The sequence below is a fragment of the Rhamphochromis longiceps genome, linkage group LG6, assembly GCF_057381845.1.
Source record: "Rhamphochromis longiceps isolate RC_006_pf linkage group LG6, R_longiceps_female_GT1.1, whole genome shotgun sequence".
Taxonomy (NCBI): Eukaryota; Metazoa; Chordata; class Actinopteri; order Cichliformes; family Cichlidae; genus Rhamphochromis; species Rhamphochromis longiceps.
Genome location: NC_140562.1, coordinates 33,287,328 through 33,314,707, shown reverse-complemented (window position 1 = coordinate 33,314,707; position 27,380 = coordinate 33,287,328). Strand labels below are relative to the sequence as shown.

The 27,380-nt window shown below is 37.7% G+C and overlaps 1 protein-coding gene across 1 annotated transcript in view; it reads left to right on the top strand.

Moving 5' to 3' along the window:
• Positions 1 to 27,380, top strand: part of LOC146668402 (dolichyl-diphosphooligosaccharide--protein glycosyltransferase subunit TUSC3) — an 85,670-nt gene that overhangs the window by 24,521 nt on the left and 33,769 nt on the right. The window contains exons 2-4 of the mRNA XM_085410304.1: positions 20,375 to 20,544; positions 23,000 to 23,117; positions 25,276 to 25,416. Of these exons, the coding sequence (XP_085266430.1) occupies positions 20,375 to 20,544; positions 23,000 to 23,117; positions 25,276 to 25,416 (429 nt within the window). The remainder of the gene's footprint in view (positions 1 to 20,374; positions 20,545 to 22,999; positions 23,118 to 25,275; positions 25,417 to 27,380) is intronic.

Here is a 27,380-nt window from a genome sequence, read left to right as displayed (position 1 = left end):
ATCATATGTGTGCTCTTTGGTCCAGATCGGAACATGTATGACAAAATGAGAGGCAATAAGATTTTCATGGCGAGTCATCGAAATTCGCCATGGCGCCACGGCCTCATAGTATTGTGAAAACTCAAAAGCTCCGCAATTTAACATGGCACAAGGGTGTAGTTGGCACTGACCAAATATGAAGGTTATGAAATCAAACCCTAAGGAGGAGTTCGTCAAAGTTCGAGGCATGGAAATGGTAAAATCAGAGCCAAAATGTCACCTTCAATCCAAAATGGCGGACTTCCTGTTGGGTTTAGGACATTGCCATAATAGACTTTTTTGTTCGACTCTGAACATTATATAGGTGTACCGACTTTCAAACATGTAGGTCATACCCATACCGGGGGCTCGCGTTTTTCATTTTTCTAGGTGGCGCTACTGAGCTAATTTTCCCTGGCCATGTCTGAGAACATTAAAATACGTAAATTTTCACCAGACCTGACGCGTGTGCAAAATTTCATGAGTTTTCGAGCATGTTTAGGCCCTCAAACGGCCAATTCATTTGCCGAAATAATAATAATAATAATAATAAACAGAGCAATTACAATAGGGCCTTCGCACTATCAGTGCTCGGGCCCTAATTAAAGCTGCAAGCAGCGTTATGAGGGCCCTCGCACCCCCGGCGCGTCAAGCCACGCCCAACACCTAAAACCAGCACGTCCGATGTGATGTCACATTGATGGAATTCATGCATTTAACCACCAGCTAACAATTCATCTCATTCAATCATGATTATAGTTGTCCCACTAGGTGGAGCTCTAACCATTACTGACAAATGGCATAACAAACATTTCCTAGCTCGAGTCTCATCACACCTGAGACGTTTGGGAGAGATTGGACATTGTGTTTTTGAGTGACAGCAGATTACTGCTTTTTGGCGAGTGATTCAAACTCTAGGTGCCACCATAACCACCCCGTTTCACTGAATGTAAAAAGCTTCGCAATTTAACATCACAAAGGTCTTTAGATTCCACACACTGGAGATTGGTTCAATATGATGAAATCCCTTGGAGGAGTTCGTCAAAGAACGGTGCCTGGAAAGAGGGGAAAATGTTGCCAAAATTACACATTAATATTAAAATGGCTGACTTCCTGTTGGATTTGGGATATTGCACCAAGAGACTTTTTTGTACATCTTGATATCTCCTATAAGCTTACCAGGTTTCAGAATCATACATAGAACACAGAGCAGGGGCTGTGGTTTTGAAATTTTGTAGGGGGCGCTGTGGAGCAATTTCGCGCTATTCAATGAAAATGATCACATGCCAACAAAGCCTTCATCCATTTGGAGGTGTGTGCCAAATTTCAAGCCTCTATAAACTTTCCAAGACCCTCAAAAGCCACTTCATCTTTCATGTTGAACAGCGTTGCCACCAGGGTGCGCCGTTCAGTTTAAACTCACAATTTTTGCACTGAAGCATCACGAGGGACTGATGGTGATATTCACCGCTTTTGAGGTGGCCAAGATGAACCTGTGAAAATCAGTACAACAAAATTAAAGCCATGACATTTCCTGTTGCCACTAGGTGGCGCTGTCCGTATTTCCGACAATGGGCACATCAATCTGTTCAGGGCGGGTCTGACATCATGCCTGTAAAGTCTGGTACTGATCAGACTGGATTTCATTGAGTTATACTAATTTCTTTCTTCATGGCGTGACATCAAAGTTCGCCATGCTGCTGGGGTCACACCCTTTCGCGAAAACTCACAGTTTTCACTGTAACCCAAGACCAACTCCTTAAGGCTTTCCTGGAGAAATTTGAGGCTGCAGATGTCACCCTTCACTATACTGTACCCCAAAGTGTAAAACATGACATTTCCTGTTCCCACTAGGTGGCGCTGTCCTTGATGTCAAATATGGCAGTTGAAATATGTTCAGGGGTGGAGCCTTATCATATGTGTGCTCTTTGGTCCAGATCGGAACATGTATGACAGAATGAGAGGCAATAAGATTTTCATGGCGAGTCATCGAAATTCGCCATGGCGCCACGGCCTCATAGTATTGTGAAAACTCAAAAGCTCCGCAATTTAACATGGCCCAGGTGTGTAGTTGACACTGACCAAAGATGAAGCTTATACAACCAAATCCCAAGGAGGAGTTCGCAAAAGTTCGAGGCATGGAAATGGCAAAATTAGAGCCAAAATGTCACCTTCTCTTCCAAATGGCGGACTTCCTGTTGGGTTTGCGTCAATGGGCCCACAGACTTTTTTGTTTGTCGTGGCATGATACACATGTGTGCCGAATTTCATACATGTAGCTGAAACGATGTGGTCGTAGGGCTGCATTTAACAAGGCATAGGTGGCGCTGTAGAGCCATTTCCCAGTGCTCATGAGTAAAACCATTAAAATACAAAATTTTTCACCAGACCTGGCATGTCTGCAAAATTTCATGAGTTTTTGAGCATGTTTAGGCCCTCAAAAAGCCAATTCATTTGCCGAAATAATAATAATAATAATTAAAGCTGCAAGCAGCGTTATGAGGGCCCTCGCACCCCGGCGCGTCGAGCCACGCCCAACACCTAAAACCAGCACCTCCGATCTGATGTCACATTGATGGAATTCATGCATTTAACCACCAGCTAACATTTCAACTCATTCATTCATGATTAGCTAGTCGTTCCACTAGGTGGCACTCTAACCATTACTGACAAATGGCATAACAAACATTTCCTAGCTCGAGTCTCATCACACCTGAGACGTTTGGGAGAGATTGGACATTGTGTTTTTGAGTGACAGCAGATTACTGCTTTTTGGCGAGTGATTCAAACTCTAAGTGCCGCCATAACCACCCCGTTTCCCTGGACGTAAAAAGCTTCGCAATTTAACATCACAAAGGTCTTTAGATTCCACAAACTGCAGATCGGTCCAATCTGATGAAATCCCTTGGAGGAGTTCGTCAAAGTACGGTGCCTGAAAAGATGGGAAAATGTCGCCAAAATTACACATTAACTTTAAAATGGCTGACTTCCTGTTGGATTTGGGATATTGCTCCAAGAGACTTTTTTGTACATCTTAAGATCTTCCATAAGCTTACCAAGTTTCAGACTCATAGATAAAACACAGAGCAGGGGCTGATATTTTGGAATTTCGTAGGGGGCGCTGTGGAGCCATTTTGCGCTATTCAAGGAAAATGGTTACATAACAACAAAGCCTTCATCACATTGGAGGCGTGGGCCAAGTTTAAAGCCTCTATAAACTTTCCAAGCCCCTCAAAAGCCACTTCATCTTTCATGTTGAACAGCGTTGCCACCAGGGTGCGCCGTTCAGTTTAAAGTCACATTTTTTGCACTGAAGCATCACGAGGGACTGATGGTGATATTCACCGCTTTTGAGGTGGCCACGATGAACCTGTGAAAATCAGTACAACAAAATTAAAGCCATGACATTTCCTGTTGCCACTAGGTGGCGCTGTCCGTATTTCCGACAATGGGCACATCAATCTGTTCAGGGCGGGTCTGACATCATGCCTATAAAGTCTGGTACTGATCAGACTGGATTTCATTGAGTTATACTAATTTGTTTCTTCATGGCGTGACATCAAAGTTCGCCATGCTGCTGGGGTCACACCCTTTCGCGAAAAGTCACAGTTTTCACTGTAACCCAAGACCAACTCCTTAAGGCTTTTCTGGAGAAATTTGAGGCTGCAGATGTCACCCATCACTATACTGTACCCCAAAGTGTAAAACATGACATTTCCTGTTCCCACTAGGTGGCGCTGTCCTTGATGTCAAATATGGCAGTTGAAATATGTTCAGGGCTGGAGCCTTATCATATGTGTGCTCTTTGGTCCAGATCGGAACATGTATGACAGAATGAGAGGCAATAAGATTTTCATGGCGAGTCATCGAAATTCGCCATGGCGCCACGGCCTCATGGTATTGTGAAAACTCAAAAGCTCCGCAATTTAACATGGCACAAGGGTGTAGTTGACACTGTCCAAATTTGAAGTTTATAGGACCAAATCCCAAGGAGGAGTTCGTTAAAGTTCGAGGCATGGAAATGGCAAAATTAGAGCCAAAATGTCACCTTCTCTTCCAAATGGCGGACTTCCTGTTGGGTTTGCGTCAATGGGCCCACAGACTTTTTTGTTCGTCTTGGAATGATACACATGTGTGCCAAATTTCATACATGTAGCTCAAACCATGTGGTCGTAGGGCTGCATTTAACAAGGCATAGGTGGCGCTCTAGAGCCATTTCCCAGTGCTCATAAGTAAAACCATTAAAATACAAAATTTTTCACCAGACCTGGCATGTGTGCAAAATTTCAAGAGTTTTTGAGCATGTTTAGGCCCTCAAAAAGGCCCTTGTTTGGGGTGAATAATAATAATAATAATAATAATAATAATAATAATAATAATAATAATAATAATAATAATAATAATAAGAAACGGAGCAGATACAATAGGGCCTTCGCACTCTCAGTGCTCGGGCCCTAATAAGAAACAGAGCAATTACAATAGGGCCTTCGCACTGTCAGTGCTCGGGCCCTAATAATAATAATAATAATAATAATAATAATAATAATAAGAAACGGAGCAGATACAATAGGGCCTTCGCACTCTCGGTGCTCGGGCCCTAAATATTCAATGTTGTTGTGCAGCACGCAGGACAGATGTGCTTCGAAGTAGCAGCCAAGAAAGGTGTAATTTGGGTCTACGAGCAGTGAACACCCGTGTGCATACCTGTGTGGATCAGCGCGCTTGTATTCCAAAGGTTTCTCCATGTAACGATCTGCTAGGGAGTGTGGGGGGGCCACAGCCCCGTCCTCCAGGGTGTGAAGCAGGTATGGAGGAGATCAAAACTCCAGACATCCAGAGGCCCCCAGAACACAAGAAACCATGGAAGACCAACAGAGGGGCAGCCGCGCCACTGTTCCAGTAAGAGCTGAGGAGAGTCCCAGATGAGGGTTCACTCAGCAGCCGCGGAGCAGAAGCCAGGGGGAGTCTATTAAAGCCTATTAAAAACTATTGATGTATATCTCAGACAGGTGTATCAATTTAAACTGAGACCCCCCCCCCCCCCAAAAAAAAAGAACCTTCATTTTTTTGTTGTTAGACAGGACAAGGAATGTGTTTACTTTTTTCTTTCTCACCTAATTGAAGTGTGCTGAAGTGTATCTGAACTGAATTACTTGTAACCATAGATCTTGTGCTGTTGGAACGCACTGAATGGTTAATTAAGGGATGAAACAAAATAAATGGCTTTCAGAATAATTATTTTAAAATATTCATGATTTAGTGTCCAATAGTGTCCAAAAAAAAAAAAAATGTAATAGTAAATGGTCGATGGTGCTGTAAATTTCTTGAATATGGTCTGTTATCATATTAAGAAGAGATTTTGTGGCAGAATGCATTTATAAATAAGTGTCATTTCTGATTACATCCTTCTTTTAACATTTTTTTTTAAACGTATGGCCATGAACCAGGCTTTGTTTGATTTTTGAATCAAATATGTAAATATGTTTGAGTCCAGAGTACTTTATTGGCATGGCATTTTCAAGAACTGACTGACTACATATACACCCTTCAGATTTACACATTTCTCTAACATGCTCCTGTCACTCTTTAGATCTCATCTCTTTATTTTTTTGTATAGTTTTAGTGCGTCAAATGGCAAATTCTTTATCTTTACATACTCATTTTTACACAATAGCCTTTCACACCATTTGACTAAAGTCCTTGAGTCTTCTGCTTTCTTATTTTTCCTCTGATTTTCCTGTAAGATGGATTAAGAAAGATGGGGGTTGTAGATCAAGCTGTACCACCATATTGCTTCTGTGCTTAATAAAACCACAATACCACCCACAACTGAATTGTGCTTCTAAAATCACAGAGCACACTGTAAAGATTGGCCCTTTCTTTGTTCCTCTTTTAAAAGTTTCAATTACACACTCAAATTGTGTGTGAAATACTAAATGAATGCTGCACATTAGGGCTGCCACAAACGATCATTTTGATAGTCGACTAGTCACCGATTATTTTTGCGATTAGTCGACTAATCAGATCATCATCCATTGGACGTAAAACTACAGCTTATTGCACCAGCAGCATCTGCTCTTATATAACTATCATTAGCTTACAGCTTTAAGTATTTAAGGTCTGTGCTAACTAAAAATAAAGACAAGATGATAGTTTATTAAATTTTAATGAAATTTGCAGATTGTTTCGGTGAAGCTTAATAAACTCCTTGCTATCTAAAATATAACAGGACACTGGAGTATATTCTGGAGCATCTCACACTTCTGATAATCAGTTGTCTGCTTGATGTTTATTCAGCTGTGTAAAAACTATAACTTTAATCTCAGACAAACTGATTTACTCAGGAACAAATAAAATACTAAAAAAAAAAGCCAAACAATAACATTTTAAGTTATCTAAGTGACTCATATATATTTAACCTGAGTAGCGAAAGACGGCGGTGGGTTTGAAAACGATTTGCGGGGAGTCCGGTGTTCTCACGGCGCTAGTGAGCCTAGCCCCCGGCTAGCTATCGAGCTAGTGGGTAACAGATGTCTCCGAAAACGTCGGAGCGCTTTTGAAAATATGTGGTGTCTTGATAAACTCAGCAGATATTTGAGGTTTACACAGCTACATTCTCGCCTGAAAATATGTTAAACGTTTATTTTGTGACCCAGAAAGAATAATAAGAATAACATTAAAACTAACTAGCTGCCGCCATTGTTGGAAACTGCGCTGGGCCGCGCTATGAATTCTGGGACACAGCTGCTTCTTCTTCTTCTTCGGGGTTTAACGGTAGCTGACATCCTTGTACATGCAATGCTGCCATCTTCTGTTTCAGTCCGTTATTACACTCTTAAATCCTGCCACTTATTCCTGCGTCTTTTGTGATCTTACAAAGCTTCAAACGACGCGTCGACTATTAAATCAGTCGTCGACGATTTTGATAGTCGACGTAATCGTGACTAGTCGACAAATCGTGGCAGCCCTACTGCACATATTGCACATATTGCCACAGTAACAGTGTAACACATACATTTTTGTTTGTTTGTTTTGTCTTTTGCTCACTTCAAATTGTGAGGCACATTTCAAGTAGAGAAATTACTCAACTTAACTTAACTCATTAAAAAAGCCAATCTAACATTCGCTTCGTTTCTGTTCAAATTTAAAGGAACAGCTAACACATCTTTAGGGCTCCACTTAGGTATTCTTGTTAAGAATAAAATGATTTTGAAATGGTTTTGAAATACAGTGCTGTGCAAAGGTTTTGAGCCACCCCTGAATTATTATTTTTTCCTTCCAAGGAGCCAGACTTTCTTGTAAATGTTTTACAGTAGTCTTGAGGAGTAGTTCTCCAGTAGTTGTCTTTGGACGTTGGCTCAATTGTCACTTATTTTTAGTCCAGTCCTTATTCCTGAACCTTTTCAGAGGGTTATTTATAATAAAATCAGATTTATAAAGGTCAGTTTTATAATAAACTCTGGTAATAACACATTGAAATATTACAAAGTTAAAGGTCATAAAACGAAATCTTATGAAATTGTTTGCAATGTGTTAGTTTTTTCCCCCCCTTGGTTTCTCTTTTTGAGGATATTTCAATGTGTCTTTGGTCTCGAACAAACTTTTATTTCTCGTCATTCCCCCCAAAAAATGTATTGCTGGCTAGTAATATATCACAATTTAAAAGTTTACCATGTGCAACCGTAAATAATTTGGCCTACAATGCTGCCTTGTATTCCTTCAACTATGTGTGGGAAGGAAAATAATGTGATGTCTAGTAAGATATTCAGTTCAATTTATTCTTATTTATATATTCATTCAATGCTGTCTGGAAAGCATCTGATTACCAACTTCTTAATTTTTCAGCGTGATAATGATCCCTAACACCAATGAAAACACATTCTAACACCTTAGTGAAGTCCTGGGAGCTGGGACTTCAACATTACTGAAGCTGTGTGGAATCATACTGGCGGATAATTGAACAAAAGGTGCAAAGATCCAAAGGAGAGCTTTGCAGCATTCTTCAGGAAGTCTGGAGATCTATTCCTGGAGACTATTTACAGAAATTACAAGAAATCTTTCCTAAGAGCTCAAGCTGTATTGAAGAATAAAGGTGGTCAAACTAAATAATTCAATTCAGTTTTATTCATATAGTGCCGAATCACCACAACAGTCACCTCAAGGTGCTTTAGATTGTAAAGTAAAAACCCTACAAAAAGAGGGAGAAACCCAAACAATCAAATCACCCCATTTGAGCAAGCAACTCCCTTTCAACATGAAGAAGCCTCCAGCAGAACCAGGCTCAGGGAGAGCCAGCCATTTTCCGTGACCACGTGGGGGTGAGAGAAGGACGGACCTTCAAACTTGTTAGGATTGTGCAAACTCTGTTTTGCCCTGTATGCTGTATTTCCACGTGTGTTTGCAATTGTTTTAATAAACTGCTGCACAGATTTGCAATTTTCCTAGAAAACTATAAAGAAATGAGGGGTGTCTCAAGACTTTTGCAAAGAACTACAATTTTTTGCAGTGCACTGAAATTCATTTAGATTTGGTCCCTTCCAGAAAATATAACTTTAACAATATAATAAAGTTCCTCTTAATGATTAACTCTTCAACACAAAGCAACATTTGTGTCCTTCTCGATGGTATAAAGTCAGGTAAGCTAAGCAGTATGTGTTCATTCTAATAGTCCTGTGGAGTAGTTGTATGATTGACCTACCTTTTCCTCATCATGGAATTCCACTAATTTTTAATAATTTCAGTTAATATTGACCTTGTTCAGGTTTAAAACTGATATTAACTCACATTAGACTTGAGACCCTTTCCCAGTAACATAAGGTTTTAGTTTTTTTCTGACTGCCTGACCTTCTTCATAACTTTTTCTTTCTCAGTTTCTTTTTCTTTATTACGTTCTCTTTCTCTCCCTCTGTCATCGTTACTTGTTACTTGCCCAAATTATTTATTTATTTATTTTTTCATTTTCCCCCTCATACCTTGTTTTCATCCTTTTTTTTTTTCTTTTTTTTTTTTCATTTATTTTCTGATCCTCCTTCCATCCACCTGGATTTATTGCTGGAAGTAGTATAGTGACCATATGCTCCTTGATTCTTGCACTGACTCGCTATTGTCAGACTCACCCCTTGCCCTGTGTCTCCATCCTGAGTTCTTTTTTTTTTTTTTTTTTTTTTTTTATTAGGATGTCTTTATAACAAAATCAAACCGCACCATTGCTCTATAAAACCAATTGGTGCTCTATATTTGAAAAGGTGGGGGAAATGAAAAATAAGGGTAGAGGACAGGATGAATATAAATCAAATACAGTCACGTAATGTTTTATGTATTTGACATATTTAAAAAAAAAAACCCCACACACAAAAAACCCCAAACAATTGTAGTCCTTAGGTAAATTAGTTAAAAACAGCGCGCATGACGTAGCGTAGGGCTGTTCGATATAACGATATATATCGGATGACGATATAAAAACGTCTATCGTTTCATTTTACGCTATCGTTTGTTTCGTGGTGTCGCAAAATAAACTGTTTACGGCAATATTTTTTCATCGTTCTGATGGTCACTGTAGTGGCTATATTAATTTAAAGTTCTCTCTTTCTCTTATATTTAATATAACCACACTATGGACGGACAAGCGCCTGTTTTTATGCGTTGTGGTTAGCAACGACGACGGTAACACCATCGCGTGCCCGCTTGTTTATGTTCCACAAACCTTTCACAATAAAGCTCAAGATCCTGTTGAGACTTTTCAAAATAAACTGAATCACGTGAAAGAGCAGATTATTTACGGATGAGAAGTAAAAAAGCGCCGCCAGGTGCTAAGAAATAAACCTTAGACTCAAACGTTAGAACAGGCTTCTCCCCGCAGCACGCCGTGTAATAAATACTCACAAAGAAAACGGCGGCCGTTACAACTTATGTCTAAAAATGTATCGTTTCATGCATCGGTTAAAACACTCTACTCCAGCTACATGACGCGCAGCTGGAAACACTTCCCGCAAGTCGAGCTGCACGAGATTCACAGAATTCACAAAAAATGTTACATTTTTGTGATTTATATCGTTATCGCTGGTTGCTGGAGTACTTTTCTATGCTGTGGTGTGCTGGGGGAGCAGCACAGCAAAGAAGGACTCATCCAGGCTGGAGAAACTGATCAGGAGGGCTAGCTCTGTGGTCGGCATGAAGCTGGACACTCTGGTGACAGTGGCAGAGAAAAGGACATTAAAGAAACTGATGGACATTATGGACAATGCCAGGCATCCTGTGCACACGGCCATTAACAACCAGAAGAGTCTGTTCAGTGACAGGTTGCTTCTCCCAAAGACAAGAACTAACAGACTTAAAAACTCCTTTGTCCCACACGCCATCAGACTGTTTAACTCCTCTCTGGAGGGGAGAGGGAGGGGAAACAGGAGGACAAAGGAGGGGGGAACAACTAAGCTGTAGTGCCTCTTCACCTCACTGTGCAATACCTTTTGTGCAATACTTTTGTAAATAGTCAACAGTGCAATAGACCTCAATACTTGAAATGTGCAATTCACTTGTATTTTTATTTTTTATTATTTATTCTATTTATCCCCTTCGTATATTTTATTTATATTATGTATGTATGTATGTATGTATGTATGTATGTATGTATGTATGTATGTATGTATGTATGTATGTATGTATGTATGTATGTATGTATGTATGTATGTATGTATGTATGTATGTATGTATGTATGTATGTATGTATGTATGTATGTATGTATGTATGTATGTATGTAAATAATATTCTGTAACTCTGTAACTTCTGTCGGTGCTGTGCTTTTTTTGGAAATCGAATTTCCCAGAGGAACCCACCCGAGGGATTAATAAAGTTCTATCTTATCTTATCGGTACGATAGAATTCTTATATCGGGATATGAGATTTTGGTCATATCGCACAGCCCTAACGTAGTGCGCACATGTTATTATTTAATGAAAATTAAACCAAAATGAAGAAGCAGTGTGATTAAAAACAAAGTATGCACCATCCTTCAAAACCTTGAAGAACCACTCTACACAGAAATAAAATAGAAGTAATTATTTTGCATGTGGTAATCAGTCTTTCACATCATTGTAGAGGATTTTGACAGTCTTCTTTACACTGTTGCTTTATTTATTTGAGATTTGTGCTTATTTGTTTAGTCACAGATGTCTTAAGATCCTATACAGCAATTCAATCAGGTTTTTCCCCAGCCATCAGATTTGCTATTGTGCTTGAGACCATTATCCTGTTACGTGATCCATTTTTAGCCAAGCTTAAACAGTTGTACAAATGGCCTCATATTTCACTGTGGAATACTTTGGTATACATGCAAGATGCCCAGATACTGTGTTGCAAAAAAGCCTACCCCTTCACCACTGTGTTCCCCTGTTGGTATGAGGTGTTTGTGCTGATTTGTTGTGCTTGTAAAGCTGCTCTGTCCTGATATGTGCTGTTTTAGAGAGAAGCGTTTTTTTTTCTCCTTGATCATTCCATGGTCAAACCTTGGGGTTAATTATTTTAACTATTTTGAATATTTTTCAAATTCATTTGGAAAATAATAATCTTTTTCACAACACAATGATTCTCTTCAAATTGTTTGGACACGGCCCTAGAAGTCTTTCCAGATCAATAAGCAGCAACAACTGCTTCTCAAACATCGATATTGATGTATTTCCTCTTTAGTATTGTTTGAGACAGCTAAATCCTCCAGAACATCAGTTTTTATAGGTGATGGTCACATTTGCTGATGATTAGTTAATCAAGTGCATTTGATAATCAGCACCTGGCTGCTACTTACCCTCTTAATTCTTGTTAAAATATTGTTCCACAAGTAATTCTCATAAGATTGCTTGGGTTTTTTTTTTTCTTTTTTTAAACGAAAATCAGCAAACAAAAAAAAGAGGAAAAACCCTACCAACCATAGAGATTAAATGTAGTCCTTTGGTTTATGGTGTAATGCAGACTTTCCAAGTCTCTCTTTGATCTGTGCTGGCGAGCTGTTCCTTGAGCGAAACACCCCATATGGAAAAGATATATATAAATCTTACAAGACAGATAAAAACTTTATATGAAACTTGTATGAAAAGCATACAAGAGTGAAAACACATATAAGATCCCTTGAAAAATTATATAATGAAACTTGTATGTTTTGTATACATACTAAAAAATATATGAAAGTAATGAGAAAGTGGCCACTTTCATGAGTAAATCATGTTAAGCCTTATATGATTTATATATGATTTACTCATGAAAGTGGCCACTTTCATGAGTAAATCATGTTTTTACTATTTCATATGGGACATGCAGAAAGCCTATACTTATATATGTTAGATTGCAAGAAACAAGATGTGTTTGCATGGTTAGATTACTTACACTGATACACTTCTACTCTATAAAAGGCTTACTTGTTTTTGAATCTGCCAATTTGCTTTGGTCTGGTAAGATTACTTTGGTTATTATTAAATCAGTCTGTCTCCCCCCGTGTTCATAAATTTGCGCTATTAGATAATTAGATCCTCTCAGAACTTTTCACTTCCAAACAGACTCATTTCTGATTGTGGCTTTTGCTAATTTACCGTGCTTGGTAAATATGGCCCAAAGAGTGACTCGTTTGAAAAATAAGTGATGTCAAATTGAATTCAAATAGGAAATAAACCGTTTTACATAAACCGTTTTACCCAGAGCTCTAAACGCAGGTCTTAATGAAGCCGTTTCATAATATAATCATTTACCCTTTGAGCATTCAGTCTAGTCATTCGCATGATGCATGTTGTTTTATTAGTTTCATGTTCTTCGCATTTGGCCTGTATCTCTTGTTAATGGGCATTTAAACTGTCAAAAAAAAAGTTAAAAAGTTCAGTTGAAACTTTGCAGACAATCTAAACTAACAAACACAAAAGACTTAGGCACCCTATGGGGGGAAAAAGACAGAAGATTTAAAATGTCAAACCATTTGCCTTGGAGGTTTGGAAAAAAACTGTAATCTGTAAGGAAAAAAAAAATAGGCAAACCTTCAGATATTCTATAAGCATCGCTGACAGAGACAACCATTGGCACTAATAGAAGAAAAGATATAAAGTAAAATTTAATCACCGGAGGGTGACGGATTGACAAAGGGAACAGAAAAATGCATTTATTTCAAATAATTGTTATTAGGCAGATAAGCTGACAAATCCTTACCCAAACATGTCTAGTGACAAGTCATGATATTTCTGGGAAGCACAGATTATGGGCTGACAAGTGTGGAGTCGGCAAAATGAATGCTTGTTTTATTCAGTGGAGGTGAGAGAGAGAGGAGCAATAACTGACTTGCACAGATATGCTGCCAATATGTCTGATGTTATATGTGATAGCATCTTAACACCTTATATGTTCTCTACCTTTTAAAAATCCTGAAAACATGTTCACAGAATTTCCCTGATTACGTGTGTGTGTGTGTGTGTGTGTGTGTGTGTGTGAGAGAGATCTGCTTGAAAATGGACAAATTGATGCAAAACAAATGTTTGCATTATTTTTAGTCTGGGGGAAAGTTTTCTTATTATGGCTTTGTGCTCACGTGTCCATATTAATAATTGTTCTCTGTTATGTTGTCTTGTTCCCTCTTTTAAATGTTATTTTTCAAATATGTTCTTTCCTCTTTTTTTTTTTTTTATCCCCTTAGTTAGTACCTACTGCCACATGCAGGATTCTTTTTTTATTTTCTATCCCACCACTAGGGCTGCCACAAACGATTATTTTGATAGTCGACTAGTCACCGATTATTTTTGCGATTAGTCGACTAATCAGATCATCATCCATTGGACGTACAGCTTATTGCACCAGCAGCATCTGGTCTTACATAACTATCATTAGCTTACAGCTTGAAGTGTTTGTGCTAACTAAAAATAAAGACAAGATGGTAGTTTATTAATTTTTAATGAAATTTGCAGATTGTTTCGGTGAAGTTTAATAAACTCCTTGCTTTCTAAAATATAACAGGACACCGGAGTATATTCTCCAGCGTCTCACACTTCTGACAATCAGCTGTCTGCTTGACAGTTTTAGCTGTGCAAAAACTATAACTTTAATCTCAGCCAAACCGATTTACTCAGGAACAAATAAAATACTAAAGAAAGCCAAACAATAACATTTTTAAGTTATCTAAGTGACTTATATATATGTTTAACCTGACTAGCGAAAGACGGCGGTGGGTTTGAAAACGATTTGCCGGGAGTCCGGTGTTCTCACGGCTCTAGTTAGCCTTGCCCCCGCCTAGCTAACGAGCTAGTGGGTAACAGACGTCTCCGAAAACGTCGGAGCGCTTTTGAAAATATGTGGTGTCTTGATAAACTGAGCAGATATTTGAGGTTTACACAGCTACATTCAAGCCTGAAAATATGTTAAACGTTTATTTTGTGCCCCAGAAAGAATAATAAGAGTAAAGTTAAAACTAACTAGCTGCCGCCATTGTTGACAACTGCGCTGGGCTGCGCTATGAATTCTGGGACACAGCTTCTTCTTCTTCGGGGTTTAACGGCAGCTGGCATCCTTGTACATGCAGTGCTGCCATCTTCTGTTTCAGTCCGTTATTACACTCTTAAATCCTACTACCGGTACTCATTCCTGCGTCCTTTGTGATCTTACAAAGCTTCAAACGATGCGTCGACTATTAAATTAGTCGTCGACGATTTTAATAGTCGACATAATCGTGACTAGTCGACTAATCGTGGCAGCCCTACCCACCACTGAATTAATTTATACACCCTGATTTCTTTAACCTCTTGCTAACATCCTTCCTATATTTTTCATTATATCTTATTCAATATAAATAAATAAAAAGAAAAGAACCACTGAGTATTATTTTTTTCCTTCCTTCCTCAATTCCTGTGTCCTCTTGAGCTTTTATAGTGCATCAGTATATGAGTATCCTTTATGTATCTTTACTTTAGCACAACACAGAAAGGTCATCATAAGGACACTATGATTACAAGAAACTGACCATGAATAAGTCTTTGTTGGGTTTTACAAAAGCAACATGATTCTGATGATGAGAGAGGAAGAGCGAGTCTTTGTTCCTTTATTATATGAAGTCAATTTCTAGTAATCCCCCTTTCAATGGGAGAACTGAAGCAAACTGTTTGGAGGCTGATGACCAAAGCAGAAACCCATTCACTCACAATAGCCCTTGGTTAAGACTGCCTGGAGCAAGGGATTGTTGAGAGAAACAAACACTGTTAGCTTTTATGTTGAGTATTCACAGATCAAACCCCTGGCTGTTTGCAAACGAGGTATATAAAGATACTCCATAGAGGTTTTAAGACTAATGCTGATGTGAAACACACATATACAAACATATGTAGGAAACTTTTAAATCATTTATTTCAACCCCACCCCTTCCCGTGCATGTGCCCTTGTTATGGCACCATCATTGAAGAGTGTTACAAATTGTACTCTCTACATTTCTTCAAAGGAACTTCTCAGTTGGTCTTTGAAGACAGAAAAATGAAGACAGGACAGTTTGTTTCTCTGTGCATGCTTTTTCGAAATGACAAAAAAAAATTTGCATGTGCATTTTATCTTTTAAACAGTGAAAATCAAAATGAGAATTTCAAGTGGCACAATAGAGATTTAAACTAATTGACCTCTGTGGCTTTTCTAAAGTAGAAACTACAATTTTTTTTCAAATGAGAGGTGAAGGACTTTTATTAAGAAAAAAATACAAAAATAAAACTCGTAGCAGCCATGACTGAACGAGTCGAATCAGTCTTTAAAATGTTCCTCGAAAATCTTTCTCACATCATTCTTCTTCACAGAAAACCTTTGCTGCCTTTTTATTTTGGGTGTCAAACAAAGTGATGCAAAAGTGTTATCAGCTGCAAAGTTGACCATGTCAGCTTTTGATTCAACACTACATAGCTGACAGATTAATTTATAACTAGCTTTCTTAATTCACAAACTGGTCCCTTGTTTCACTTACTGATATATTTTCTAACAGTTTTATGGCTGGCAGAGTAAGTGTATGGTTGTGCAACTAGATGACTAAGAAACTAACTGGCCTCTTTCATGCCCCACTTAACCTCTTTCTACATGGTCATTGCTGGATGAATCACTTGCCTTATATGTCATGCATCATACTCCTGGCTGTCTAATCACATCTCTTCAAATTATCTTCCTGTGCTGTTGGGATGCACTGCTAGTAAGATCTTTGTGGGTTTGTTGTAAAGTAACTTTTGTTGTATTTATTTTACAAGTCATGACACTCAGTTCTTAGCACTGTAGTGGCTTTGCGCTGAAAGCAATGTGAAATGACAGTGAGGTGTTTGACAAGAGGATAAAACAATTCAGGAAACAAGAAAAGCAGGGGCACAGAATGAACTGGAGATTAAGTAAGAAATAGATATGATGAGACAAGAGAGTGAGAGCAAAATGGAAAATTGTGAACATAGAAAATATTTATTTCTAGGTTTACTTCTAGTGTTACAATTTGCTCCATACCCTATGAACTATAGTTTTTGTGTGTGTGTGTGTGTTACAGAGAGGTTAAGGGATTCATATTTAGTAATACAAAAGGAGATGGATAAAACAGGATATCTATAGACCATTTGTGCGTTTTACTCACTGGATAACACGCACACATGCACGCTTGGTTAAGATTCATTTCCATGCCCACGCCAAAGTGTGTGTTGTGACTCTCATATAACAACTAGTGCTTTGGTGACAAATTGATGTGATTCTTATATTTAACATTTTGTATTGCCCAAAGTTAAGTTTCAAAAAGCAAAGAAAGCACTACAATGTGTTACTTTTCACATAAGTTTCTTTTTTGCATCACTCAACTTGTTTATGACTCTCTTATGTGCACCTGTTTATGCTTCATTTTCTATTGTTACCAAGGGTTTTTTGAAGTTTCCCAACAACATTGTTTTTTTGTTTTGTTTTTTCACAAAGTGCTGTATCCTTGACATAGGATAGATTTTTTTTTTTTTTTTTACTTTTTTACTTTGCAGTGTGTATGGTTTCATTAGTCATCTGAAGGCATCTTTAAAAAAAAAAAAAAAGGAAAGGCAAAGCAAAGCCAAAATTAAAGTCTTTTTCTTCTATGTTTAATTATTCAGTGCTAGAAGAAGAAAATGCTACATTTCAAAATGATGAATGTTAGACGGTTCAAGAACAGTATTCAGTTTACTGTATGCCTGCGATATGCATTTTAGGTAGAATTCATTGGAATGCTTTAACTCTGATACTGCTGGATAAACAGAAACTCACTCAGGAACGAGGTCACACAAAGCTCAAGTTTTCACTCGCGAGAGGGAAGCAGTTGTTTCCAACCCACTTCAACTTGCGTCCCCCTGCAGGCTGCTTTTATTGCTTACACACATGAATATGCATAGTCTCATTAACATGTGACATCTTACACAGGCATATATGTGAACAAAGAGCAGTGTGTGTGTGTGTGTGTGTGTGTGTGTGTGTGTGTGTGTGTGTTTGTGTCAAGATATGGCCCTGTGAACGCCTCCTTAAAAAGCTGGTGACAGGAGTCCAGCGGTCCACCTAACCAAAGGGCTCTTACACTTAAGCAGATACAGAGTAGGTGTCCTCCCATAGTATAAATCAGAAAGAGAACAGTCTTCGCAGACTGCTAAGGATCAGACATCCTATCAATATGCAATTGATTATATACCTCTAAAGATTATTGATTATATGTTCCTAAGTACAAATGACAATCGTGAAATATCACTCCAACACTTGGCTATTAGGAACATTTCATTTCTTTGCCCCATTATCATACCACAGTATAGGGGTATGCTGTTGTCATCATCATGTCTTTGAAGAGTCATCCTATCTGACCTTACACGTCATACACAATGACTAAATTTGACATTTAATGACAGTCTTTTGCATTGTCAAAAAAAATCTTCACTTTCAAACACATTCACAAAGAAAATAACCAGGAACGTTGGAGTGCAGTTAATCGCATATATAGCTTAATAAGTCTCTTATTTGCCCACGCAATTATTTTACTTGATTGAATTTTAACTGTGGGACTGGACAAGTTGAGAAATGCTTTCAAGCTAAATTAAACTACTTTAAATTGCTAGTTTAGTAGAGCTGTAAAACATTAATACTGGTAGCAGTGCAGCTGTAAAATAATTTCAGTAAGGCTAATCATACATGCCATAAGACCCATAATTTCACTCTCAAAATGGTGTGATAATGTAATTATGCAGTTTTATGCCAATTAGTTGTCAGAAAATAATGTAGTACAGTGCAAAATCTAAATTTAAATATAAATGTATGTTTTGTGGCTTGCTTTTATATTGTCTCAATAACTTTTGTGTTTCCTTGCTGATTCAGCCCCTCATTTTAGACCTCCATACAGCAGCTCATACCTGAAAATTGGCACAAGTAAAAGTGTTTTTTTTTTTTTTTTTTTGTAGTTTTTTAAACTAGCTACTCTGTAATGGTCCTGAAAAAATAGTGTGCAATCTTATCTATACTCACATAGTACTTCTGAATCTTTTCTGTGTGTGTGTGTGTGTGTGTGTGTGTGTGTGTGTGTGTGTGTGTGTGTGTGTGTGTGTGTGTAAAACAAATGTTAGACAGTGCATCATTACTGCAGTATGATTGGCATCCAGGACTGACAGTTCTCCTTTTGGGGGTGAATGCACACGGGCAGCAACAAGGTACATAAATCAAAGGCAGAAAAGCAGAGGTGTATAGAAACCACTTTGTACCTCATGTGGACATTCACACTATTGTGTATACATTTGTGTTTTTGTGTAGTACTTATTGTTGCCTTTTCGTGTTCCCTTGGGAATCTCCTTCCTCATTATACATGGCTCTCCTGGGCCATGTATATATAGGAGTGTGTGTGTGCGTGTTGTCTAAAACACACAAGCAATACTGCAGAAACACATGTCAGCAGCTGTGTGTATTGCCTATTTCTGCCTCACTCTCTTCCTCTTCCTCCTTTTAGTTTTTGTTTGTCTCTGTCAATCTTATCCCCAGGCAGTTTACTGGAGAGATTTAGACAACAGCTCTGCTTTCTTCAGCCAAGTCTATGACCTGGTGTGTGTGTGTGTGTGTGTGTGTGTGTGTGTGTGTGTACGTACATGTAAGAGTGAGCAAAAAAGATTTTGTGCCCAATTAGTAGCTGGAGTGAAGTGCAATGCTAAATTATTTAGTTACTGTCTACTTGATCCAATGCTACCAAATTTGGGGAGAGAGTAATGGAGACAGTAAGATGAAAAGTTAATCTACATATGTAATATGTGATGACAGAATGCTTGCCGCTGATCTCTGCCATGCTTCAACCCTGAATTAAATGTCCCTCTGCCAATACCAGAGATGCGTGCATATGATGGCTTCTAAAAACTGACAGTGAGAATTAGAAAGCATGATCGTAAACTAGGCTTGGGCAACTGGACGAATATATCGACTATCGACGATAGGCTGAGCCCATCGTCAATTGTTTTTACAGGGATGATTTATTTATTTATTTGCCCATGAGTAAGTTTGCTAATAACGATGGAGCTAATAGAAGCATCAACAGAAAAAAATAATAATAATAATAGCGCTGTTTTAACAGCATCCTCTTTCATCTGCGAGCAAATGCACCCTCCTCAGAGTCCGCCCAAATGCTTGTTGATGGAGCTGCAGAAGGTGGTGATAGCTGCATACTCAGCCGGATGGTGGACACGTACATGCTCATGCAAGTTAGTCGTGTTTGAGTACTTTGCTCGCACTATACGTCTGCACAAGCGGCACACCTCTTTGCCTCTTTCCTCTCTACCTCTTTCATCTGGTTTAAAGGCAAAGAAATCTCACATTGGCAACTTTATATTTTTTTTTTAGTGCTGTCATCGTCAATGCGCCGTCATCACGACTAACGCGATTAACAATTAACCCATCTGGAGTCGAAATCCCTGAAATGCCCCTGTCGGGCAGTTTGTCCGAAGTTTGTTCATTCTGCACTCCAGATGGGTTGAGCGCGTAAAAAATTTAAATTGCGTTAATTGTGATGACCACGTTAACGCCGCATTACCGCTGACAGCCCTAATTTTCGGGGGGAAATTAGTTTGTACCCTATTAATATTTATAGGCCAGTAGTCAAACCTATTTTTATTTAAGTCTTCTACCACCCACCACTGAGTCACCCTTGGACTTTCAGTCAGAGTATACATGTTTCACATGAGGAGAAAAGGCTGGAAGAAACATTGCCGTTTTTTAAGATAAAATGTAAGGAAGCAGGATCATACATACTACGGTCTTATTTCCCTGAATTGTTACTTAACTATGATTGCATTGTTCTTCTTTTTCCTATAAAATCCTAATGGGATGTATTATTTCCACCTCTTTCTTTTTCTGGGTGTTCAGAACCTGCTGTCAGAGAAAGTTGACCAGATGATGGAGTGGTCTTCTCGGCGTTCAGTTATCCGGATGAATGGGGACAAGTTCCGTCGTTTTGTCAAGGCCCCACCCAGAAACTACTCTGTCATCGTCATGTTCACTGCCCTACAGCCTCAAAGGCAATGTTCTGTCTGCAGGTATATACACGTACACGCGCAGTACACCTACTGTAGGACACAATGTGCCATAGCTCTTACTGTAACAGCTATTCCTTTGTCCTTCCCGCTATTGCCCAAGATGTCATGCCCTCCTGTGAGTTTTCTCAGTGGGCTACAGTGAAAAAGTCCTTTAAACTCATGTTCTTTTCTTCTGTACTACCAAAAGGAAATGAATACTGTCCACAGAACAAGTCCCATAGCCACTTATATACTAGAAGCATTAAATGCACAGGGAGATTTAAAAAAAATAACAACAACAACAACAACAACAACAGACAAAACTCCAACTGCAATCTTAAATTGTAATTACTACTTAAAAAAAAATCCAACCTGTATCACATTTGCAGCAGAATGAGGTACAACACAGCAAGGTCAAGTACCTGTATAACAAATTAGATTACTCTCTCTAAGATTACTGTCTCTCTAATCTAATCTGAGGTTCTTCAACAGTTTTTTTTTTTCTTGTCTTGTCCGTGATGGTGGAGAGGTTGGAATGGAAGAAATTGATTCTGTGTAAAGCTATGTTTTATACGCATAATGAGTAGGGATGGGTATCGTTTAGGTTTTATCCGATACCAGTACCAAACCGGTACTTTTGAAACGGTGCCGGTGCTTAAAGAATGGAGAACACACACTTTGTCCAAAAACCTCTTATGTTTATCTGGTTTTGTTTTTTTTTTTTTGTAAAAAGATAACAATGTTAGCCTTTTCTGCAGCTATAGGGCATATATGGTATCACTCTTGGCTGGAAGCAGTGCTTAATCAATAGAAAAAAAACACCAGTTTTGTCTAAAAACCTTGATTAAGAATTCTGGTTGGGTTGGATCAAATACTTATTTCACTCAATAACAAAAAAAATATTTATTTATAACTTTTATGTCATATATTTTGCTTTTTTGTTTTGTTTTGGGGGGCAGGTAGATATTATCTCTCTCCATCCGAATGAAACTACCATGAAAATTAGACACTGTTCATTTCTTTGCAAGTGAGAAAAATTAAAATTCAGCAGTGGCTGAAGTAATTATTTCTCTCATTCTATTTTTAATGAAAATTTGTTCTTATGTGAATCTACAACTTTAACGCCCTGACAAGTGTTAAATTGTATTTCAGCACCATGGACAGTTCTTATCATGGCACTGGAGTTCATAATTGAGACAGCTCTAGAGCTGTCCATGGTTATGAAAGCTTCTTGTCAGAGAACCCAAAATGTGGTGTTACGTGTGATACTGCAGTCTGCTGCATATTACTTAATTATTTCTTGCTTGTCTGATGGTTGGTTGTGATGATGGTTTTTGATGGTATTTTTTTTTTCAGTCATACTAATTTATATTAAAAATAGTGGCTATTACAATTTTTAGGAATTTTCAGTTTGAGAACTCAAATAGTGAATGCTTACACAAATAACAAGCTTAATCTGAAAATGTAGTAAAAATTACATACAAATTTAGTCTGTAACTGCTTCATTTTGTATGGTAAACCTAGCCAGCTCCTCTTTGCTATGTAGTAAAAACCAGGTAGCTGACCATATCGTTGTGTCCAAAGGGGCATCCAGCCAGCTGATGAAATCATCACTGACCTTCTCTATCTTGACCTGGCTGGTTTCTTTAATCAGCCACTCTTCTACGTCATCAGTCACTTGATTAGATAAGTTATTCGTCAGCCATGTCAGTACCACACAGCAGGCAGACAGAGTGAATGGACTCAGTGTATGAAAGTAACGCAACACAAAAAATTATTGTTTCTGTTTTTGACGTTCGTATAAAATTATCTTTGCTGAAATTGCATGACAGTAACTCAATAAATCATTGCCAAACCAGATTCTGCAATTTACAGTTTCATACACACCATAAATACAAAGTCCTTTCATTCAAAATATCTAAATTCTAAATGTTTGTTTGTATGTGTTTTTAATCTAACAACAAACTAGGGAACTTATATAATACGTACTATATAAAACTATATAAACTACTATATAAAACTTATACTGTATAATTAACAGATGTATACATTAATGTCACTCCTTTTGTCTTTTGTCTTCACTTTCTCTGTCTTTCCTTGTTCCAAGCATTCTCTTATTAACATTAGTGTGACATCATTAGAAAAAGAGAGCAAGGAGAGAATGTAAGATGGATGTTAGATGGTGACCTGAGTGTCTGCTTTAAGAGGACTATCGGGCAGTGAAAACGATGGCTAATCACTGGAGTCCTCACTCCCACATCACTCTTAAGCTCTGTCCCAGTTTCATACTACATACTAATTTTAACTAGGCTCTTTAAGTTTTGGAATTTAAGTACACAAAAGAATGATTGTTTTTGAGCATAGCACTGATGGAAAATGTTTTTGCACATGCTTGTGTTTTGTGAATGTAATACTGTTGCATTTTACAATAGTAAATTAATATATATCTCTTCTGTCTGTCCTGTTTATTTTGTAGGCAGGCAAATGAGGAGTACCAGGTCCTGGCAAACTCATGGCGGTACTCATCTGCTTTCTCCAACAAGCTATTCTTCACGGTAGTGGACTATGATGAGGGAGCTGATGTTTTCCAGCAGGTAACCATTTTCAACTGGTTCGCTTAAACCCACTGCAGTCTTTAGATTGTCATACTCACTACCTAAAGTTGCACTAAAAATAATGATAATTTGATGTGTGTTCATGCATCTGTTGGATTGAGGATAGAACTAGATTGTTTGTTAGTACTTGTTATTCCTCCACTGGTTCCTTCTTTGTTTTTGTTTTACCAGATATTTAAAACTCAGAAAAGAGGCGTCAAAAAAATAGCTGTCATTTTTGTTTTTTGGGGGGGTTTTTTTGTTTTGTTATTATAAGATACTCTTAGAACTTTCAATAGATGCATATTGATATAAAGCCTGTTTTTAGTTCTTTTCTTTCTTTTATCATGATTTAGATTAACAATAATCCAGAAAAAAACATTTTAAGTGCTAAGATTTTTTTTGCTTTTACTACTTTTGTTTTTGTTCTTTTCTGCTTACTATTTCGGTATATTTTTCCTTCTCTTATATTGTTTTAATGGTTGCTTCTTGTCCTCTGTCTTGTATTTTGTTGTTTAGTATTGAGTTTTAGCATGGTGCAGGGTCCTGACCTGATTTTTGGACTTTCCTTAACCCTTTAAAGCCGGTCTGAGCGGGTACGCTCTGTTTTGCGTAACTATTTTTAAATCCCGGTAGCTCTGCAACCACGTGAGTTAGCGCAATAATTTTTTTTGCATATGAAACCGGAGGAGTTGTACTTACATCTTATGCCATCAGCTTGTCCTAGGTCAAAGTTTCCTTCCACATATAGCTTTGCAAAAACTGCATAAAAAGCACTTGCAGCAACAAAAACATAATATTCCAGAAACACGCTTTGCCGATCCGATCAGCTGTTCATCACACTTCCTACGTTGGAATAGATGTCAGCACGAACTTTTGCATGTCCGCCATTACCTGCCCGAAACCGGAAGTGACGTCATTTTCGCGGAAATGTAGTTTTTTTTTTTTTTAACCATCAGGGCCTCAGGGCCTATACTGGTGTTTTTAAAAGTTATCTTTGACTTTATGACTTTCTGTGTCGTTTCTGGGATGCTTAGGACTCATATTGCACTGCTGGAAATAGTTTATTTTGATGCATATGCTGCTTTTTTGCAAATTTGCAGTATAATATTTATTTTCGTTTTTCCTGCAGTGTATAAAAATTGGTGTATTTCAAAAATAAAACTATGAAGACACTCAAAATAAATATCCTGTGGTGGGAAACTAGTTTGTGCAACTTTTTTGTATTAACAGTTTTTAGGGATAAGCCTCTTAAATTTCTCTAACTAGAAATATATGTTAAAAAAGCCAAAACGATTTTCAATTTTTTTGTAGTTTATTGCACTTTTTTGCAATTTATATAATTACTATGCACTTAATGAATAATAAATTATTAAAATCTGGGCTATAATTGTTGTATTGATGTATAGCAACTTGAAATGCTCCCAAAAATGGCACCACACCATGTAAAAATATAATATAAGCTCTGGCGGACTTGGTTCTATGGTAGGTCTTAAAGGGTTAAAGTCCTTGAAGTTACATAGCATAACTGTAAAGATAGTCAAATTTGTTTGATCATTTTGGCAGTTGAAAGGTTTCACATAATAAAACATAACTAACTTTTTCCTTGACAGTTCTCATAAATTTTAACAACAGTCTCAAATGTCTTGGGTGCAAAGTCTAGACAGGATTTGAAACTTCAGCAAAAAGTTGAAGTTTAAATGCAGTATTTACCTGACAGCAGCACTTTAGAATTTGGCTCCTGTGAAATGGTACTGATACAAAAGCAGAGTGAGTGCAGCTTTGCTCTCTGATGCTCTCTGGCAGTAAGGATATCTTCACTGAAAGTTTTGGCTAATGTTTTGTTGTTTGTGTCACCTTAATGATGACTCATTCATGAAACTGTTTGTGCTGGAAATACTACTGTGTCCACATTTAAATGACAACATATGCATTTTTATTTGCCGAACTTCATAACAAAATAAAGCTGAGGAAGTGAAAAATGCTACATCATCCCACATGATAGAAGTATTTGGAGGAAATGCCAGCAATGAAAACAAATTCAAGCCTATGCCACCAGTCTGCTAATATGTTATGATTTAGGATAATATTTTGCCCTTGTGTATTTAATGATTCATTAACTTAATATCTTCTTCATTGTGTGTTCTCTTTCTCTTAGTTGAACATGAACAGCGCCCCAACCTTTATGCATTTCCCAGCAAAGGGAAAGCCAAAAAGGGCTGATACATTTGATCTGCAAAGGATTGGCTTTGCCTCAGAACAGCTTGCCAAGTGGATTGCGGACCGCACAGATGTTCAGGTACTTTATAATCAAAACATTTATTCAGTTTTGTGCAGTTGCAGAAACATTCACGTGTTTGTGAGAAATGATGAAGAAACCTGTGTAGATACACCCACAATAGTTTTTGTAGATATGGTTAGAACTGTTGAAATCCCGTGTATTGCAGTTTATTGACCTTTTCGATAAATGGACTGGTATTTATATACTCAAAACACTTTCTGCTACAAGTCTCATTCACTCATAAATTCATACAACACTTTTCTATGTGACTAAGTGTTTTGTCTTCAGTGGATGCATCCCCGACAACGCTTTCCTTCAAATTGGCTATTACTGTGTAATGCTGAGGTGTTTTTGACCCAGGTTGTTTTCTCTCTCTCTCTCTCTCTCTCTCTCTCTATGGTTTTCAATTCAACCTTCAGTTTTCAATTCCAGCAAAAAATATGCTTGTAACCTGCTTGCACAAGTTACTTATAATTTTTCCTTGGCAGTTTCCTTGACTAGCAGATGGATATTCTAGAAGCCTACAGTAATGTGCAAAAGTCTTCAATCTCCTTTCATTTCTTTATATTTTGTTAGGAAAATGGGGAATAAGAGTTTGATTGTAACATATAGATAGAGGTGAACTATGTAAGGAAAAAATTGCATATGCAGTTCTAATGAGCTTGAAAGTCATTATTTTGTATGACTATCTCTATTCTTAAACACAACCTGGAGTCTTAGGAAAGCTTCTTTGTAATTTCTTAAAGGACTCTTTATAAATACTTCCAGCCTTCTCCATTTATAAATACTACTTTATAAATACGTCCAGACTTCTTAAAGGACATTCGAAGGCACTTTTTTGTTTGTTGGCTTCTTTTTGTTCCATTCTCCGTCATGGTGATGATTTTCTTTAACTGCCAATAAAATAAAATTTGTTGGCAGTATGTTTGGCTCATTGTCATGCTGAAAAATAAGGCAGTTGCTATAACATACCAAAAATATAGTTGATACTTTTCCAGATGCATCTACACGGTGGATCAAACTCTAATGGTTCTTTTCTGTGTTCGTAATTAAATCGATTTTGACAAGGTCACCATCACAACTGAGTGAAATTCAGTTTGATGCAAACCATGACAGATTATCCACAGTGTTTTGTCTATAGTGACTGTAGACACTCACTGTTGTACCTCTGGCCCGATGATCTCCTCTACACATGTTGATGACAATGAACCAATACTTTCATATTTGGAGTCATCGCTCCATAAGGCCTTGGCCTATTGTCAATATTTTTTTTCAATTTATTTCTTGTGTAATTTGACATACCTCAGTCTCCCTTTTCCCCTTCCTTACTTAAGAAAGGCTTCTTGTTGGCCACCTTTCGATTCAGGTTATTTCCTGTTTAGCAAACTTCAAAGGTCAGATGCATTTCTTAAGTCCTGTGTCTTTGCTGTTTGCATTCCCTCTCCTTGTAAGGGCAGGAATTTCAGATTCTGCTCATCAGCTGTTGGGTTTTTTTGTTTGTTTTGCTTTGTTTTTTATGTTTTAAGCACATACTGCACACCATGCTGAGATATGCCAAGCTTATAGTTAATAGCTTTGGGAATCACCTTTTTGTTGCAAAAATTGTATGCCTGCCATACTTTAACTTTTACGTTTTTCTTAGATTCAACTAAATAAATGGAAACAAATTATGTATTTTTGTGACGACTGCTAGTAACAAAGCTGTTTATGTGTAGACACGAGACTGATTCATCCCTTGACCTAGCTACATTTTTTTTGCTTTAATAATTCATACATCAGTGTCCTTTGACTTTGACATTTAGTGTCATGTGTGCACTGTATTCTGGAAATGAAAGTTGAATGGATGGAATACAACAATAAGTTATTCTTGCTTTTTCCTTCAACCTTTCATCAAGATTCTAGTGTGGGTGTAGTAGAACCATGTTAAAATAAACAGGAAAAAAAATGTTTTTTCCTCTTTATGCATACATAGTCAAGCATTT